The 16,317-nt window shown below is 37.2% G+C and overlaps 1 protein-coding gene across 1 annotated transcript in view; it reads left to right on the top strand.

The window, feature by feature from the left end:
- The window catches only part of LOC107658665 (exonuclease mut-7 homolog), a 54,659-nt gene that overhangs the window by 7,282 nt on the left and 31,060 nt on the right, over nucleotides 1-16,317 (top strand). The window contains exons 2-18 of the mRNA XM_016447307.1: nucleotides 2,052-2,121; nucleotides 6,069-6,133; nucleotides 7,068-7,415; nucleotides 8,317-8,370; nucleotides 8,461-8,600; nucleotides 9,578-9,684; nucleotides 9,791-9,864; nucleotides 10,846-10,884; nucleotides 10,965-11,134; nucleotides 11,390-11,540; nucleotides 11,858-12,056; nucleotides 12,206-12,315; nucleotides 12,427-12,604; nucleotides 12,683-12,846; nucleotides 13,491-13,691; nucleotides 14,243-14,296; nucleotides 14,478-14,609. Of these exons, the coding sequence (XP_016302793.1) occupies nucleotides 2,097-2,121; nucleotides 6,069-6,133; nucleotides 7,068-7,415; nucleotides 8,317-8,370; nucleotides 8,461-8,600; nucleotides 9,578-9,684; nucleotides 9,791-9,864; nucleotides 10,846-10,884; nucleotides 10,965-11,134; nucleotides 11,390-11,540; nucleotides 11,858-12,056; nucleotides 12,206-12,315; nucleotides 12,427-12,604; nucleotides 12,683-12,846; nucleotides 13,491-13,691; nucleotides 14,243-14,296; nucleotides 14,478-14,609 (2,211 nt within the window). The 5' untranslated portion in view covers nucleotides 2,052-2,096. The remainder of the gene's footprint in view (nucleotides 1-2,051; nucleotides 2,122-6,068; nucleotides 6,134-7,067; nucleotides 7,416-8,316; nucleotides 8,371-8,460; nucleotides 8,601-9,577; nucleotides 9,685-9,790; nucleotides 9,865-10,845; nucleotides 10,885-10,964; nucleotides 11,135-11,389; nucleotides 11,541-11,857; nucleotides 12,057-12,205; nucleotides 12,316-12,426; nucleotides 12,605-12,682; nucleotides 12,847-13,490; nucleotides 13,692-14,242; nucleotides 14,297-14,477; nucleotides 14,610-16,317) is intronic.

The following is a 16,317-nucleotide window of genomic DNA, read 5'->3' as shown; positions in this document are numbered from 1 at the left end:
ATGATTTCTGCGTCTTTCTCTGATAGTTTTAAATACTTTCACACTGCCGACATGTTTGCTGCATTAGTGTGTGCCTCTATTTGATCGCGTTAGTCATTGTTCGGTACATATTATTCGGTCTTTTCGCTTATTCGGTTGCCGAACATTCGGTGCATCCCTAGTGCAGACAGAGGCAGTCAGTAGTGAAGTATTTTTACTCTGCTTTAAAAGTAAAATTTTCAAGTGTCTATACTTTATCAGAGTGTGTTTCTTTAGAAAACTTCACTTCACAACATTCCAAAGCATAATGTCATACGTTTTACTGCACTGCAAACTAGGTTTCATATTAAATATCATTTCATACTTAAAGAGGTCATATGATGCGATTTCAATTTTTCCTTTCACTTTGGAGTGTTACAAGCTCTTGGTGCATAAAGAAGAGCTGTAAAGTTGCAAAGACTAAAGTCTCAAATCCAAAGAGATATTCTTTATAAAAGTTAAGAGTCAGCCACGCCTACCTAAAATGGCTTGCTCTAACACGCCCCCACATACCTACGTCACTATGTGGGAAGATTTGCATAACGCCGCCCAAATGTTCACGCAAAGAAAGAAGGCGTAACTTTTATTCTCGCTGTAGTATTGTTGCCGCCGCCGCCATGTCGTGAAGGCGCTGTGTGCTTCGTTGTGAAAGCGAAACTACTTTGTCTGGCCTTCCAAAAGAGGATGATATCCGCTTCGTCATGCCTGGAGCTGATCCGTGCTGGTCGCTGAGGAAATACTTCAACTTCGCGCTGTGGATCGCCAGATCGGCTTTCACCGTGGACGAAGCGGAGTCCAGCCCGGGGTCGTCACATCTGGTTGCCGCAGGCATCACAATATGGTAAGGGGCGTAACATTTCCGTCACACGCTTGAGGAAATCGGCCAATCACAACGCACTGGATAGCTGGCCAATCAGGGCACTCCTTGCTTTTCAGACTGATGAGCTTTGTAAAAATCGACCCGTTTCAGAAAGGCGGGGCATAGAGGAGAAACAATAATGTACAGTATGTGGAAAATAATGTTTTTTTTTTAACCTTAAACCGCATAAACCCATTTCATTACACCAAATACACAAAATGCTTTGGAATGAAGTGAAGTAGAAGTTTTACAAAGAAAAACACTCTGATAAAGTGCAGATACTTTTTAAATTTACTTAAGTAAAATACAAATACTTCACTGCTGTTCAGATCCGAGTACAGAGCAGGATCTGATGTTGTGTGAGGGGTCTCTGTCTCCGCTAGATGTCAGTGAAGACAAGAGGAGATGTGAGTGAGCGTCAGGAGCGAGAGCTTTGGAGCTCAGTGCCAGGAGCTTCCCCTGAGACTGCTGAGAGAAACAGTCCAGACTCCACACCAAAAAAACAAAACATCCTCAGCCTCAAAAACATGTCGCCTAGTCAGCTGGCAGACTGCTGTTCCCACAGGGAGGGAGACGTGTTTGAGTGTGAGAGACTCAGACGTGTACATGTGGCTACTGACACCTGAGGCACTTGTTGACGTTGCTCAACACGAATCACTTCGACTGTTCAGTCGTCAAACTAGGGAAAAACCCTTGTTACATGTTTCCTCTATAATAAGAAGGTAAATCTTAGCCCTGAAGCATTGCGAATACAGTGGGGAACGATATATAACACTTTTTTTGTGAATAGACTGTTGCTGATTTGGGAAAAACTGCCTGAGAATGTGTGAGAACCCACTGAAACGACATCAACATTAAGAGCAGCTGCCAAACTGCACATTTTTGGGGATTGCTACATGGGAAAAAAAAAAAAAAAATTAATTTTACACTCTTTTGTTTGAGGTCACCTAGCAAGTCCTGCTGTAACTTCCCAGCCTGAGAGACATTCTGAGAGAGTTTTTTGGTTATGAACCGGTGATGAATGTTATTAAAATCCACCGGGCAGAAGAATTATGCAATGTTAGACGTGTTCGAGTCTCTTAAGCATGTTGTAGCCTGTTAAGTAGATCTGTGTTGGGAATCAGTTTTTCCATGCATTGTACAATCATAGCAATGATTGGGTTCTTTGGTGCAGGGTGTGGAAGCGTGGAGTTCAGACAGCGCCACCAGGTGTACAACCATGAGCCTGGAAGGACAATCAAAAGGTACGTTTCAAACATCATTCGACTCTTGGATACCCTTTATTAAACATTGTGTGCTAATGCTACCATGATTATTACTGACTCATTCATAGGAATATTTATTAGTACAAATATGAAAACAAGTGGGATGCAAATATATCCGTACAGTTTATTGGTTAGTGGCTGTTATTTTATTTATTTAAAATATATATTAATTTATGCTACTGTTCAGAGGTTTGGGAGTCAGTAAGATTTTTGTTTTTTGATTAAGAAATTCATACTTTTATTCTGCAAAGTCACAAAAACTTTATCATAACAGACAGTAAAGACATTTAATAATGTTCAAAAATATTTCCGTTTTAAATAAATACTGTTCTTTTGAACTTTATATTAATCAAAGAATCAAAGAAAAAAAATGATCACAGTTTTAACAACAAATATGAAGCAGCACAACTGTTTTTACCATTGATAACAATCAGAAATGTTTCTTGAGCAGCAAATCAGCATATCAGAATGATTTCTGAAGATCATGTGACACTGAAGACTGGAGTAATGATGCTGAAAATTCAGCATTGCATCACAGGAATAAATTACATTTGAAGTATATTAAAATAGAAAACTTTTTTTTTAATTGTAACAGTATTTCAAATCATTACTGTATTTTTGATAAAATAAATGTAGGCCTCAAAAACATTAAAAATAAATTTTAATTTTAAATTTAATTGTGGAAATTTACTGTACATTTATAATGTGGTTGTGATTCTTTAATCCACTTGTTGCATCTAAAATAATTAATAATATTGTTTTTATTGTTATTATTTAAATTTTTAGAGTTTAGTAATTTAAACAAAATCAGTTTATCAGTTGATGGCCATAACAGGAAAATAATTATGAATCTATCAGTATCAGCCATAAATTGAATATTTGTGCATCCCTACATCAAAATTGACCCCATTTACTTTCTTAATACATGATCCTTGTCTTATTGTGATCCAATTATTGGTGCACAATATTACAAAAAAAAGTTTTCATAATAAAAGCTTCCGTTAAAAATCCATAATTTGCTCCATTTCCTTTTTTCGGCTCACATCACCAAGCCCACTTATTTTTTAACCAGTCATCATATCAAGACTTTTCCTATCCGATCGAATCCTGATGGGTGAAGCGACTGCTGAACACAATAGCAATGACCTTAGCAGAGGCTTAGCGAAGTCAACATCATCACGGCCAATTTTGCACATTCAAAAAATGTAATAATCCACTCGATTAAAGAGTTGTCGTTCGCTCCACGAGTGGAAGCAATACATGACTGTAAGTACATACCTGTCTCCTTCAACAACAATCTCACTTTTTGAACTTCCCATTGACTAACTGCATAGTCTACATTCCTTAATGTCCTTCCACCCCACTTTCCTCCCATGCGTGTGTGTATGTTAATGCCTGGAGAAGAATGAGGTTAGGGTGGAGTAGAGACAAAGACCAGAGAATATAATGTGTTTGTGTGTCATCGCGTGCCGCCACACCATTCACGGAAAGTTCGCTTATGGGAAAAGACTATCCTAAATAATGTTTAAGCTCATGAAGGCAGCGTTGCGGGCAAATCCGATGATCTCCGTGCATCCTGATGCGACGAGGGGGTGGGGCTGTGCTGAGAGTGGATGGAGAAAAGCCCTTTGCACCACTTTCCCAGGCTGTCGGTCAGGAAGGCTGGATTTTTTTTCACCGTGACCACCGTGCTGCCCTTTCCGGGGGAAATCCGAGACAAACACCAAGAAGGAAAACCGGCCCTGGGAAGAAGGAGAGGCTAGGAGAAGAAAGGTGTTGGCCACACAGCATGAGAGAGACTGTTGCTTTCAGGGCTTCTCAAAGGAGCGTATACCTCCCCTCCGTTACCTCATTGTCACCGGCCTGTCCCGTCTCGCCCCCGTCTTCCTCCTCAAAAAAAAAGGCTCATCTTCTCACAGTTTTGTGGCCTGGAATGACTGCCCAAAATACAAAGGCCCAACACCTCACACACAACAATAGACTCCTCCTTTCTTTCCGTTACGCGTATTAAATGTTAATTTTCGGGCCCTTTTTGCTCGATTCAAATGCGGTGTGAAGTATCCACATGTAACAATAGCTGACTGGGGAAAAAGAGTCAAGGAGTGCATTACAATGGAAGTGAAATAGTTAAGCCTGTATCCCGGATTTAAAAGGAAAAGTTGGTAAAGTCTTCGAGTGGCGGGAAAAGTGAATACGAAAACAAAACATTCACGCATTCCTGGCCTTATTAATGATCCATTGGTGCATTTTACTGAAGAAATAATAAAAAAAATAGTGTTTGCAACTGTTATCAAAATGTAATGCCTTTCTTTTTCAGCTGTCATTGCTGATTTTTCAACCAGTTTTTTACAACTATATAGAGACCACTTTTTATGGTCAAAGCAGTCAGGTTTTACTTGTTGAAATAAGGTCATATTGTGGAAAGAAAGTTTGCAAATGCAAAAAGTCAAGTGAACTGTTTAACCTGTGGAAATTGTTGTTTTTAAACATTCCCTCATCTGCCACTAGCCAGTCAAACAGGTAGTCCCACCCTTATGTATATATGTATTAAATTCATATAATTTAATATAATATATATATAATGTTTTGATTTAAAAAGGTTGAATAAAGAAATCAGTTTGTGTTGGAAAAGGAATGACAACACTTTTATAAAATCCTCAGACCATCGCAGTCTTGACACATTGAGCTGTGGTGCTCATGTGGGAAAAACCAGTTTGAGTCCAGCCTGCAACGTCTGCTGTTACAATGTTGTTCAGTCTTGCATCGATGTAATGACTTTTGACTGACTTTTTGTGCTCTCCCCTCCAATTACCTGCCATATAGACCATTTTTTACGATCAAATCAGGTTTTTTTTGTTTTCATATTTCAGAATATTCTGAAATATGTCACAATGCCGAAATAAAATGGGTTGTGACTCGGCATGCAGTTCACTTGGAATTTAATTCTTTTTTGCACCAAAAAGAATTGCAGAACTAATGTCAGTTTAAAAACATTCTCTCATCTGCCAAAGTGGTTAAAAGAGGTATTCCTGTCTAAGACTCAACGTTATTACATATTAATAAATATATATATATTGATTAAAAATGTTGTATAAAGAAATTAGTTCACACTGGAAAAGAAAAGCCAACACTTGAAAAATCATTAAACCGTCAGCAGTCCACATGCTCTTGACACATTGAGCCGTGGTGCTCAAATGGGGAAAACAAGTTTGAGTCCAGCCTGCAACATTTCCTGTTACGATGTTTACATAAAAATGGGATGACTTTCATTTTCGGCTGACATTTCATCGCCTTCTCTCCAACTACCTGTCAAATAGATGCCATTTTTATGGTCTGATCAGGTTTTACTCGATGAATATTCTGAAACATGTACAATGGGTTGCAATTGCGAACACATTTTAATTTGTTTCACTTTTATGCCAGAGAGATCTGCAGAAATAATGTCGATTTTCAACCTTCTCCTCTTCTGCCATTAGTCCTGCCCCAAACTCATGCCATTGGTTGAGCCAGTGTTTCAAAACAATTTCATGTGCAATTTCAAGTAAAGTGGTTCATTTTGTTGAAATAATGTATGCCTTCAAACAGTCCCTCATCTGTCAAACAGGCAGTCCCACTCCAAATTCACTTGAGTTGGATGAGCCTTTTAGTTATAAATTAAAATATATCTTGATTTAAAAAAAAAAACAGTTTGAATTGGAAAAGGATTGAGAATAATGAGCAATGGCATTTTGAGCTGTGGTGTTGATATGGGAAAAAGAAGTTTGAGTCTGGCCTGCAACGCTTTCTATCACACTCTGCTTTAACGGTTTAATAAAAAATGGTCAAAAGTTGCAAAATGCAGTACAGTCAGCGTGAGAATTTGTGAGGTGGATTGAAAACAGACTGAGTGTGACTGTGTAACCCTGCTGTCATGTGTGCTGCCCCAGGTGTTGACCTGCCTGCCCTGCAGGAGCACCTCTGCGGCCTGTGGAGCAGGAAAGAGCAGGAAGAGGTAAGAAACAGATGTAATTATACTCCAGCTGAGCGTGTGAGCGTCTCATGGGAAGTGAGACGCTCGTGATAAGATCACATAAGAGAGAGACCTAGCCAACCACTTTCTCAAAATCCCTGTATTCCTCCCCCCAATTTTTAGGACATACTCAATACTTTTCAAAAAGACCCCTACATTTAAAATGTGCCCTCCCCCCCACGTTTCAGTTGCTTCTTCAGCCCTTATGAGGATAATTTAGACTTTAAATGCAATAATCAGAGTTGTAACTGCATTGAATTAAAAGAATGATTGCAAATTGAGTTCTATCGTTTGCATTTATGGTATAACGTCTATGACCACAGAAATTTTTTTTTACTTGTCCCTCAAAAAAAAAAAAATGAACTAAGGTACATGTTAAAATGTTCTAGTTTAAATAGTCATTATATCACAAATACTGTTGATAGAGCTTAACTTATATTAAAAATGTTCATAATTTTCAAATCCATCCGCATCCATTCTCCCTTTCTGGAACTAAGGTACATGTTAAAATTTTCTAGCTTAAATAGTCATTATATCACAAATACTGTTGATAGAGCTTAACTTATATTAAAAATTTTCATAATTTTCAAATCCATCCGCATCCATTCTCCCTTTCTTTGTAAAAGAAACAGTAATGTATTTCCATTGCTTAATAAAAAGAAATAAATGAATTCAATTGATTTTGGTATCACTAGTAAATATTTTCATAATATTATGACCACACAATTGTAACTTGACGAACAAATAATTGTGCAGAATTGACCAGGTTTTACATTCAAAAGCCGCAGAGTTGTAGTTTTGTTAAGAAATAAATGCGGAATACAGAATATTAAGTAATACGTATTATTGAAGTAATTTAAATGTATTAATAATTGTATTAATCAATGCATATTTTATTTTATTTTATTTTATTCAGCTGCGTCAGTTTTTAGCGAGCAGTTTCTCACAGATGCAGGAGCCCTTGGCTGGTCTGCTGGGCTTCCTGCAGGGCTGGCTTACCGTCCAGAAGGGCAAGTCCAGCATGCTGCACCAGTTCATTCTCACAGAGTTTATGCGCTGGAGGACCAGTAATCCCCAGGCCAGTCTGAATGGCCTGAGGGAAGAAGAGAGACTGCGTTTGCAGAAGAAAGCCCTGGGGCTCCTCACAGACTCTCATCCCGGGTACATGGACCCCCTGCTGGAGATTTATCAGCTGAGCTCACTGAAAAGACCACTGCTGCTGGAACATGTGGACTTCCTGCATGACTGCTGCTGCTTCAAAGAGGTGAGAGGAAGTCGTCACCAGCTGAGTGACACTTTTACAGTATGTTCCAATACAGTGATATAAGAAAAAGAAAATAGTTGCTAGTAGTAGAAAAATATAGTAAGGTCAGTTATGGGCAATATTTATTTATTTAAATAAATAAACAAAATAAATAAATAATAGTACAAAATTAGTTTTGTTTATATGAATTGTTTTGTTTTTAGACAAAATTCTGAGGTCGCATATTCTAATTTCAAATATTTTTTGTGTGAATTTTGAGTAACTGTCTAAAAATAAATGTTTAATAAATGTAATATGCGTCATATTTGCTATCATTAAATGCAGGAATCAAAACTATGTCTAGGTCAGATTGCACCCCCCAAATCAATCAAACAAACAAACAAATAAATAAATATGTTGCTCATAATTAAAAACAAAGATTACAATTATTTACTGCTGTTAATTTGACTTTGTAAAATTATTTTATGACAATTAAATAAACAAAAAAAAAAAAATATATATATATTTGCTATCATTAAATGCGGGAATTAAAATTTTGTTCAGGTCACATTGCACCCCAAAATAAAATAAAATTTAATTTAAATGTTGCTCATAATTAAAAAAAAAAGACAATTATTTACTACTATTAATTTTTTATTGTAATATTATTTTATGACAATTACATAATAAAAAAATTAATCTACAATTGAGAATTTTACATACCTTTTTTTAATTAATATGTATTACTTATTTTTTAATTATGAGTTTAATTATTATTTTATTATGAATATGAAATATAATCAGTCTTTTCAATTACTAATAATTGAAAATGCTTATATTTGGCAATAGAAATATAATATAAAGCAAGATATTGTGCAACATAAGCAGCTGTAATGACATGAAATGTTGTGTGTTATGACAGGCGCTGATGTTCAGTGTCAAAGTGGAACTGCAGAAAGATCTGGACATGGAGAAGGTCAGTTCACACAGCTTGATGGGTAGCTGGACCTTCACTGTTTTAAGCTGGACCCGTCTCATTTCCGCTGTCCTCTGTTGGTGCTGTTAGATGTGTGTGCCTCTCATTCTGCTGGACAAGCTGTCTCTGGCGGAGCTGTATGTGCGTGAGCATCCTGACCTGCAGCAGCGTCTGGTCTCACTGCTGGACTCCTGGTGCGAGCCCAACTTCAACATGCAGGCACTGCTCAGGTCAGAATTAAAGCAAACGTGTATACATTGAGATATGTATACCATATATATTGAATATTATTAAAAGTTTGAAAATATAATGTTAAAATTTTAACACCCTGCCTGTGCATTACTTTCATCTCTTTATAGTGTTAAGAACTTTTAGGGAGAATGTGCCAAATGTTTTTAATTGCCAATAATGTCACGATACAAAAAAATGGTTTTAATTGCGCTTGCTTTCTTTTATGCAAAAATCTTTTGAACCTGGAAATTCAATTATTATTGAAACATATAACTATTAATATTACAATAATATTATAGTATAGTAACTTTTAATAATGTTACTGTTATTACATTATATTATTATTAATTACATAATAATAATAAGTTTCTCTCATATTCTCTCGTTTTATTGCACGCATTTAGCCATCATTTATCAGAGACATTTTTCCTACTGTAATGTTCAGATGCCTGATTTCAAATCAACATTAATACTATTTATTACTTTTGTGATTCATGAATTTGTTATTATTATTATTATTATTCAATAACAATAATAATAATAATAATCTGTTCTTTCATATGATGATTAATTTATGTAATTTATCATTCATCCAGCTTCATGTAAATTTTAGTGTTTTGATGCCAGATTTTTACATAAGAAAAAGTTAATGAATTAACTAATTAATAATAATATCAGTGGCTTATTTTTGTTTTGTTTTTCATCCTCCTTTTCTACAGTACATTTTATTGATAAGATGTGTATTTCACTTGTGCAAAATTGTGTACAATTTATAAATATTTAAAAATCACATGTATTATTTTTCTTATTATTAATAATAATAATAGTCTGTTCTTTCATATTATAATACTCATGTATCCATCATTTTCATTTTTTCTACTATACATTTTAGAGTTTTGATGCCTGATTTTTACTTCTGCAAAACTATGTGTAATTAATAAACAATGCATAATATGTATGCACTTTGTGGTTTCAGTCAGTACCCAGACGTGGTTCTCTCAAAACATCAGACGGACCAGATCCAGCCCAAGCTGCTCAGTAAACATGTGTTCAGACTCATGGAGAAATTCTGCATTGATCCCGGTGTGTGAGAGTTTCACTCCACGGCTGTTTGATCTCAAGTGTGTAGGTTTATGAGTGTGTGTGTATGTGATGTTTACACTGGTCCCCCGGGGTGTGTTTGCTACAGGTCTGTGCTCTAATTCTGTCTATAAGAGGAAGCTGGATTCACTGAGGTTTCTCATGTACAAAACCTTTGGCGAGGTGAGAAGGTTCCCCTTTTTCACAGCCCTTTTTTTTTTAAGTGTCAGGTTCTTAGAAATCTACTCTTTGTATTCATGTTAGTTTCACTTCCGTGACTTAAAATATTTCGACTAGTGTAACCGTCAAGAAAGAATATTAAATAATAATCAAGCGCGAATAAATGTGAGTGTACATATCTTACTCGTTGCTTTTTAATGTTTTTATATATATATTTTTAAGGCAAGACCTATTTGTTTTTACAAATCTAATGAATTATTAATTTATAAATATTGTTATGGTTTTGGAGAGTCGCACCACTTGACATTTTACAACTTGCTTTGACGTTTTACTAACCTTGACCTAAAAGGTCAAATTATCTGATGTTTTGAGAGACTTATTGACCTTTGCACACAGTCATTAGGGTTTGCAGGGGTTCCTCTCTATGATGTAATTTCCTGTTTTATGGTTTTTGTGTCTGCATGTTGGTTGAACCACATGCCTTTGATTTTGTGGACAGGTTTTTCAAAAATCAATAATATCAATACCACGAATAATAATTAGTAATAATGATTTAAATATAATGCTTAATTTAACATTATTAAGATTGGTAATTCGCTTTTAAAAATGAAATGTATTTTTTAGAATATTTATTATAAATAATTTCTGTAGCTTACTAATAATTTATAAATAATTAGTAAAGAATTTTTATTAAAATGTTACTCTTTTTCTAAAGAACCAATAATAAATGATTATGCCAAGTAAATAAATAAATCAGTCAGTCAATCACCAAAAAATGGTTTTGTTTCTTTATTATGACATGGGAGTTATTTTATCCTGATAATATCAATAAATTAATAGATATCATTCAAATCTTGATTAATAAAATAAAGTCTCACCCTTTATTTACCACTAAATATTTTGTGCTTTCAAAAATCACATTACAGAGTTTAAAGTTTTAAGAACTGCAGTGATGAGTCTGCTTTATTGTTTTTTATTTGTCAGAAAAGCATGTCGGAAGAGAACTGGAGAGACCATGTTCAGGTAACACTAATTCTGTTTTAATTAAGCACTTGAACATTTTAATTGAGTTTTTAAAAAGAGTGTGTGTTTTGTGATCTCAGGCCTTGATTGAAGGCAATACAGAGCTCCAGGTTCAGTTGGTGCAGCTGTTGGTTAGACACTGCAGCCTCCAGACTGCTGCCCAGTGGGCTGCACATTACAACTTACCCAGAAACAGGCTTCCCCTAGGAGTCTGGGACAAAATTCAGAGCCTCTCCCGCAAGAAGCAGCTGTAAGTATTAAATCAAATGCACACACACACACACACACACACACACACACAGAGACTTAAGAAACTATATTTGTGAAGACCTCCCATAAATTATTTCCATTCCAATAATAATAATATTTACTGTAACCCTCACACAAACCTTCTGACACAAGTCTGTTTTTGACACTGTTTGCAAAGATACTTTGGCTTACAAGCCAAAGTACACACACATATTACCATCAACCTCACAAGTATATTCCTGTCATCTTGTCATAGAGAGATGTGTTTTGTGAGCGGCCCACCCGAATCTTGGACACCTCTTCAGTCTGATCAGCAAAAATACTACCAGCTGCCTCTGCCCAGAGAAAACGTCCTCTTTGTAGAGTCATTAGATGAAGTTAAGCAGTGCAGAGAAGCTGTTTTAAAGGTAACCCTTTGCTACTGTACCTTTTATTTGAGTAAATACACTTACGAGCTGCTTTTAACTTCCGCTGATAAAGACTGCTTCTCTCAAAGACTATTTCTTTACACTGTTTTCTGCTGGCGCTTGAACACACTTTCCTTATTTTCTCAGCAACAAATGGCCAATGACCTTTAAGACCTCTGTTATGATTGGCTAACCTCTGAGTATTGATGTAGTTTATATTGTCGCATCAATTTTAATTAGGCTATTTTCAAATAACAAGGAAGATCCTTTTTTGCATTATATGTCTTCTGTAACTGTCTCTCCTCATTCTTCTTCAGCCTGGTTGTGTGGTGGGAATAGACATGGAATGGAGAGCCGGTTTTGGCACAGTATCCTCTCAGCGTGTGGCTCTGATCCAGCTGGCTGTACAGGATCGGGTGTTTCTGTTGGACCTTTGTGCTCACGCCATTAGCCACCACAGCACCACAGTGAACTTCATCAGAGCTCTGCTGTCAGACAAGAACATCCTCAAACTGGGTAGGAAACCTTGAGGCAAATTAAGCCACCGACTTTCTGATGTTCTTCGTATTTCTTGTGTTAATAAACTATGGATTTGCTATCAGGAAAGACATGGTAATTCTGTCTTCTTCTTTGAAAAGCATTGCTAGCTGTATGTGTGTATCTAGGTTATGGGATGTCTGGAGACTTGCGGAGTCTGGTCAGCACGTGGCCTGAGCTCAGGGAAGATCCAATGAAAATGGAAGGAGTTCTGGACCTGCTTCATGTCCATCAGGAGGTGCTGCTACAAATGACCCCCAGCTAACCATTGCTGATTGGATATTTCTAACCATATTTTGATTTTAAAACCTATGTTGATTCTTTATACAATTGACCTCTGTACCCCCAGCTTCAACGGTGCTGGTTGGGAAACAAAGGATGTCGGTCAGTGGAAGTAAGTGAGGGACCAGCGGAGAAGGGCCTGAGTTTGCTAGTGCAGCAGGTATTAGGAAAACCACTGAACAAAACTGAGCAACTCTCCAACTGGGAACGCCGACCTCTCCGGACCAGCCAACTCCGCTATGCAGGTAACACACAATTCATGAGTAGTGGCATGGCATTTTCAAACCTTGTCTCATTCTCTTTTTGTGACCATTTTTTTTTAGTCACTGATGCGTACTGCCTGCTAGATGTATACCTCGTCCTCTCCCGGGACCCAAAGGCATTTGGTTTGCCAGAGGACCTCCGCTCCATTCCCTCAGCCCAACCGGCCAAGAGCCGTGAGGAAAAGAAACTCAAAGAGAAGAACAAGCAGTCTAAAAGAAGAGAGGTCAGTCCACTGGTCTCTGACTGTGCTTTTTATGAGCCTGTAGTCCTGAAAATTGCTCTGTTGTCATAGTTACTGTCATAAAATTCAATATAAAAGTAGCCGATGAGAACATGTGGCATTTTTATGGTCAAAAACTTAAAGGTCCCATGACATGCTGCTTTTTGGATGCTTTTAGGGCTCGGTTTACACCTATCGCCATTTCTAGCCACTGGGGGACCATAGGCAGGCTAGGGGAACTCATATTAATGTTAAAAAACCTCATAAAGTGAAATTTTCATGCCATGGGACCTTTAAGGGATCTAACTATAAATGTGGCAAACATTCAAAACGGTTTATTTTTTGTGGGGTTTTTATGTCATTAGTCACTTTGTGTATTATTAGATTATATATAATAATTTTCCCTTTTATTTTATAATCTTATCATTTAAAGTCGCTGCATATTTAATGAATAATTTATAATTTACTTTAAAGAACCCATGGAAAAAATTTAAGTTTTGTGACAGGCCCTGTAATACTGTTTGGCCTGCCCAAAATTTTCTCTTGATGTATTATAGTGGATCACAATCTTTAGAGCAGTTTAGGTTATAGAAAGGTCAAGTAATTTCATCTTCACCAATGATTTTGTAGTGTGTTTTAATCTTCAGGCTCGGCAGAAGGCGAATGAGCCCCACTCTATGGATGACTGTTTAAAGATGACTTCGGAGTATGAAGGGCCCACTATTACACCACCAGAGCTGCGAGTGGTCTGTGATAACATGCTGCAGGGTCTGGGACGTTTTTTGCGCTGTCTGGGGGTGGACGTCAAGATGCTAGAAAACACAGATGACCATAAAGTAGCAGCAGAGGTGAGACAATCAGTCACCCGTTGTTGACATTTGACACAACCATTTTAGTTAAATTTCATTTTTAAACTTAATAGGTCTTTATAAGATGGTCCTCAGCTGTCTAAGATCATATTTAGAAAGAATAAGTAACTAAAAATTTGAGTGGACCTCGATGGCATGTGGTGTCCCTCAGGTCTCGATCCTTGGACCTGTGATGTTTAACCTGTATATGCCCACACAAGGCCAAATAATGCAAAAAAACAGAAATGCGTACCAAAGTTAGGCTCCCAGATCTACGTACAGTAGTGCTATCGTCAAGTGTCTATAGCCCCATAGAGTCTCCTACAGTTAAATAAAGACAGATGTTGTATTTGGCTGCAAAGAAATTTAAGGAAAATTCCTTCTGAAGTTTAAAGAATTTATTGGTGTCCTCTTTTATGTAAATCTCCGTATTAGTAGTTGTGTCAAAGCATAACTAACTAACTGTTATTATCTGGAAAAAAAATAGCAATGGAATTAATATATTGTTAAGTAAGTAATGTACTTGCATCATGTTATGTTCTCTCCTCCAGCTGGCTCGTGCTGAAGGTCGTGTCATCCTCACCGCTGGTCAGCCTTACCAAACAGTAAGTGTGTGTTTGAGTTGTTGGGAGACATGCAAACTCTGTGAGCTGTCTTGCATCCTACTGCCTACATAAGTAGTTTATCTCCGTAGGCAGCTCAATAGGTTTTAGTACAGAGCCCCAGTCTGCTTACCAAAAAACCTGTGCAGTGACTTTGTGTGTATGTGTGTGTCTGTGTGTATAGTTACGCTCACAGGTCGGAGAGGGCCGCTGCCTGACTCTGGACTGCTCAGAAAAGGCACGTGACCAGGCCGTGCACGTTCTCAGACATTTCCACGTCCACCTCACCCCTGCAGACATCTTCAGTCGATGCCAGGTTAGTTGAGCATGCCTGTAAACAAGCACATATGTGTGCATCTCTTACACGTGTTATCACCAGAACAGAAACCTCGTCCTCTTTAAAAGAAATGCATTTATCAATTTGATCAATATTAAAAGGAAAGAAAAAAGGAAAACATTCTTTATTGATCTCTTGATAGTGGCTTATACCACAAAAAGTTGCACTGACATTGCAAGCAAATACTAGGAACCTTTTGAGGAGTGGAACAGCCACGCACAAAATAGTGGAACAAGGTTTGTTTTTAAAGATCTTACAGGATAACCAACCAGTGTTTTGCACCATGAATTCTGTATGTCGGTATCATTTTGGAATTACATTGTGACTTTAAATTGAATAGTGAGATAACTAAACATTTGCACTGAAGTACCCCCTGTCTTAAGACATTTGTGTCTTATCTGCAGACGTAAGAGTTGTGAGTCCGGAAGGAAGGTCAAGGAGATAGAGGGCTTCTCTGGTGACACTTCTCCTGTGAATCATTGGCTTGATGTGCCACTGCTGTTTTCAGTAGAACATGCACAGGAGGAACTTTCTTCAGGCATTTACTCTCACATAAGTGATGATCGGAATTCAGACAATGGATATAGATAAGGAAATAAGCAATTACCAGAGGGATATAGAAATAACATGAGACAAACAGAAAGAAAGAGTAAAGACAAAAAAGTACCTAGTCATCATTAGCACTTATATGGTTATTAGGTTGTCAGTAGATCGCTGGTAGTTTATGTCAGAAGGTTTTCTATGATAGGCTAAAAAAAATCATAAGTGAGATCACTTTAAAACATCACACCTTTGTCCAGAAAACCACATGGCATGTAGTGTCCCTCAGGGCTCGGTCATTGGACCTTTGTTATTTAATCTGTATATGCCCAAACAAGGCTAAATAGTGCAACATAACAGAAGAGCATACCATGGGTAGACAGCCAGATCTACAGAGCACTGTTGTTGCTATGGTATTCATGGTGGTTACTGGCTAATTGCTTACTAGTTAAAAAAGTCGAAAATGTTTCTATGGTAGGCTAAAATCATAAGAGAGATTGCTTTGAAACATCACAACACACTTCTCTCCACAAAACCACATAGCATGTGGTGTCCCTCAGGGCTCTATCATTGGACCTTTGCTGTCTAACCTTTATATGCCCAAACAAGGCTAAATAATGCAAGATAACAAAAGAGCATACCATAGGTAGGCAGCCAGATCTACCTAGCGCTTTTGTTACCAGGGTATTCTTGGTGGTTGCTGGCTTATAGCTTTTTTATGACAGACTAATATTATGATGAAGATTGCTTAGAAACGTCACAATAGAACTCTCCTCAGAAAACCACATGATTTAAGGTATCAATCATGTCCATAGCACAAACAGGATGGGTTATTATGTGTTGAAATTTAATAAATGTGGTTAGAGGTTTGTTAGAAATAAGATCTTTAGTAAAAGTGATGCTTTCTCTAGCAAACACTTAAAAAAAACGTAATATTGACTAATGCCAATAAGATGATCGAGGGATGAGGTGAATAAGTGGAAGGTGGAAGGTTGATGGGAAAGGAGACTGTGAGAAGAGAGAGCCCTGCAAAAGAGGACAGGCAGAAAGATGTAGTGAGAGATAACAGAGGAAAAACAAAGGGAGAGACAGACTAGGGTGTGAGACAAAGGGAGAGATGGAGGCAGATATGTGCTTGACTCATTCC

Source organism: Sinocyclocheilus anshuiensis, unplaced genomic scaffold (genome assembly GCF_001515605.1).
Source record: "Sinocyclocheilus anshuiensis isolate Anshui unplaced genomic scaffold, SAMN03320099.WGS_v1.1 scaffold567, whole genome shotgun sequence".
NCBI lineage: Eukaryota > Metazoa > Chordata > Actinopteri > Cypriniformes > Cyprinidae > Sinocyclocheilus > Sinocyclocheilus anshuiensis.
The sequence above is the reverse complement of the archived record's forward strand: the minus strand, read 5'-3'. Positions and strand labels throughout refer to the sequence as shown.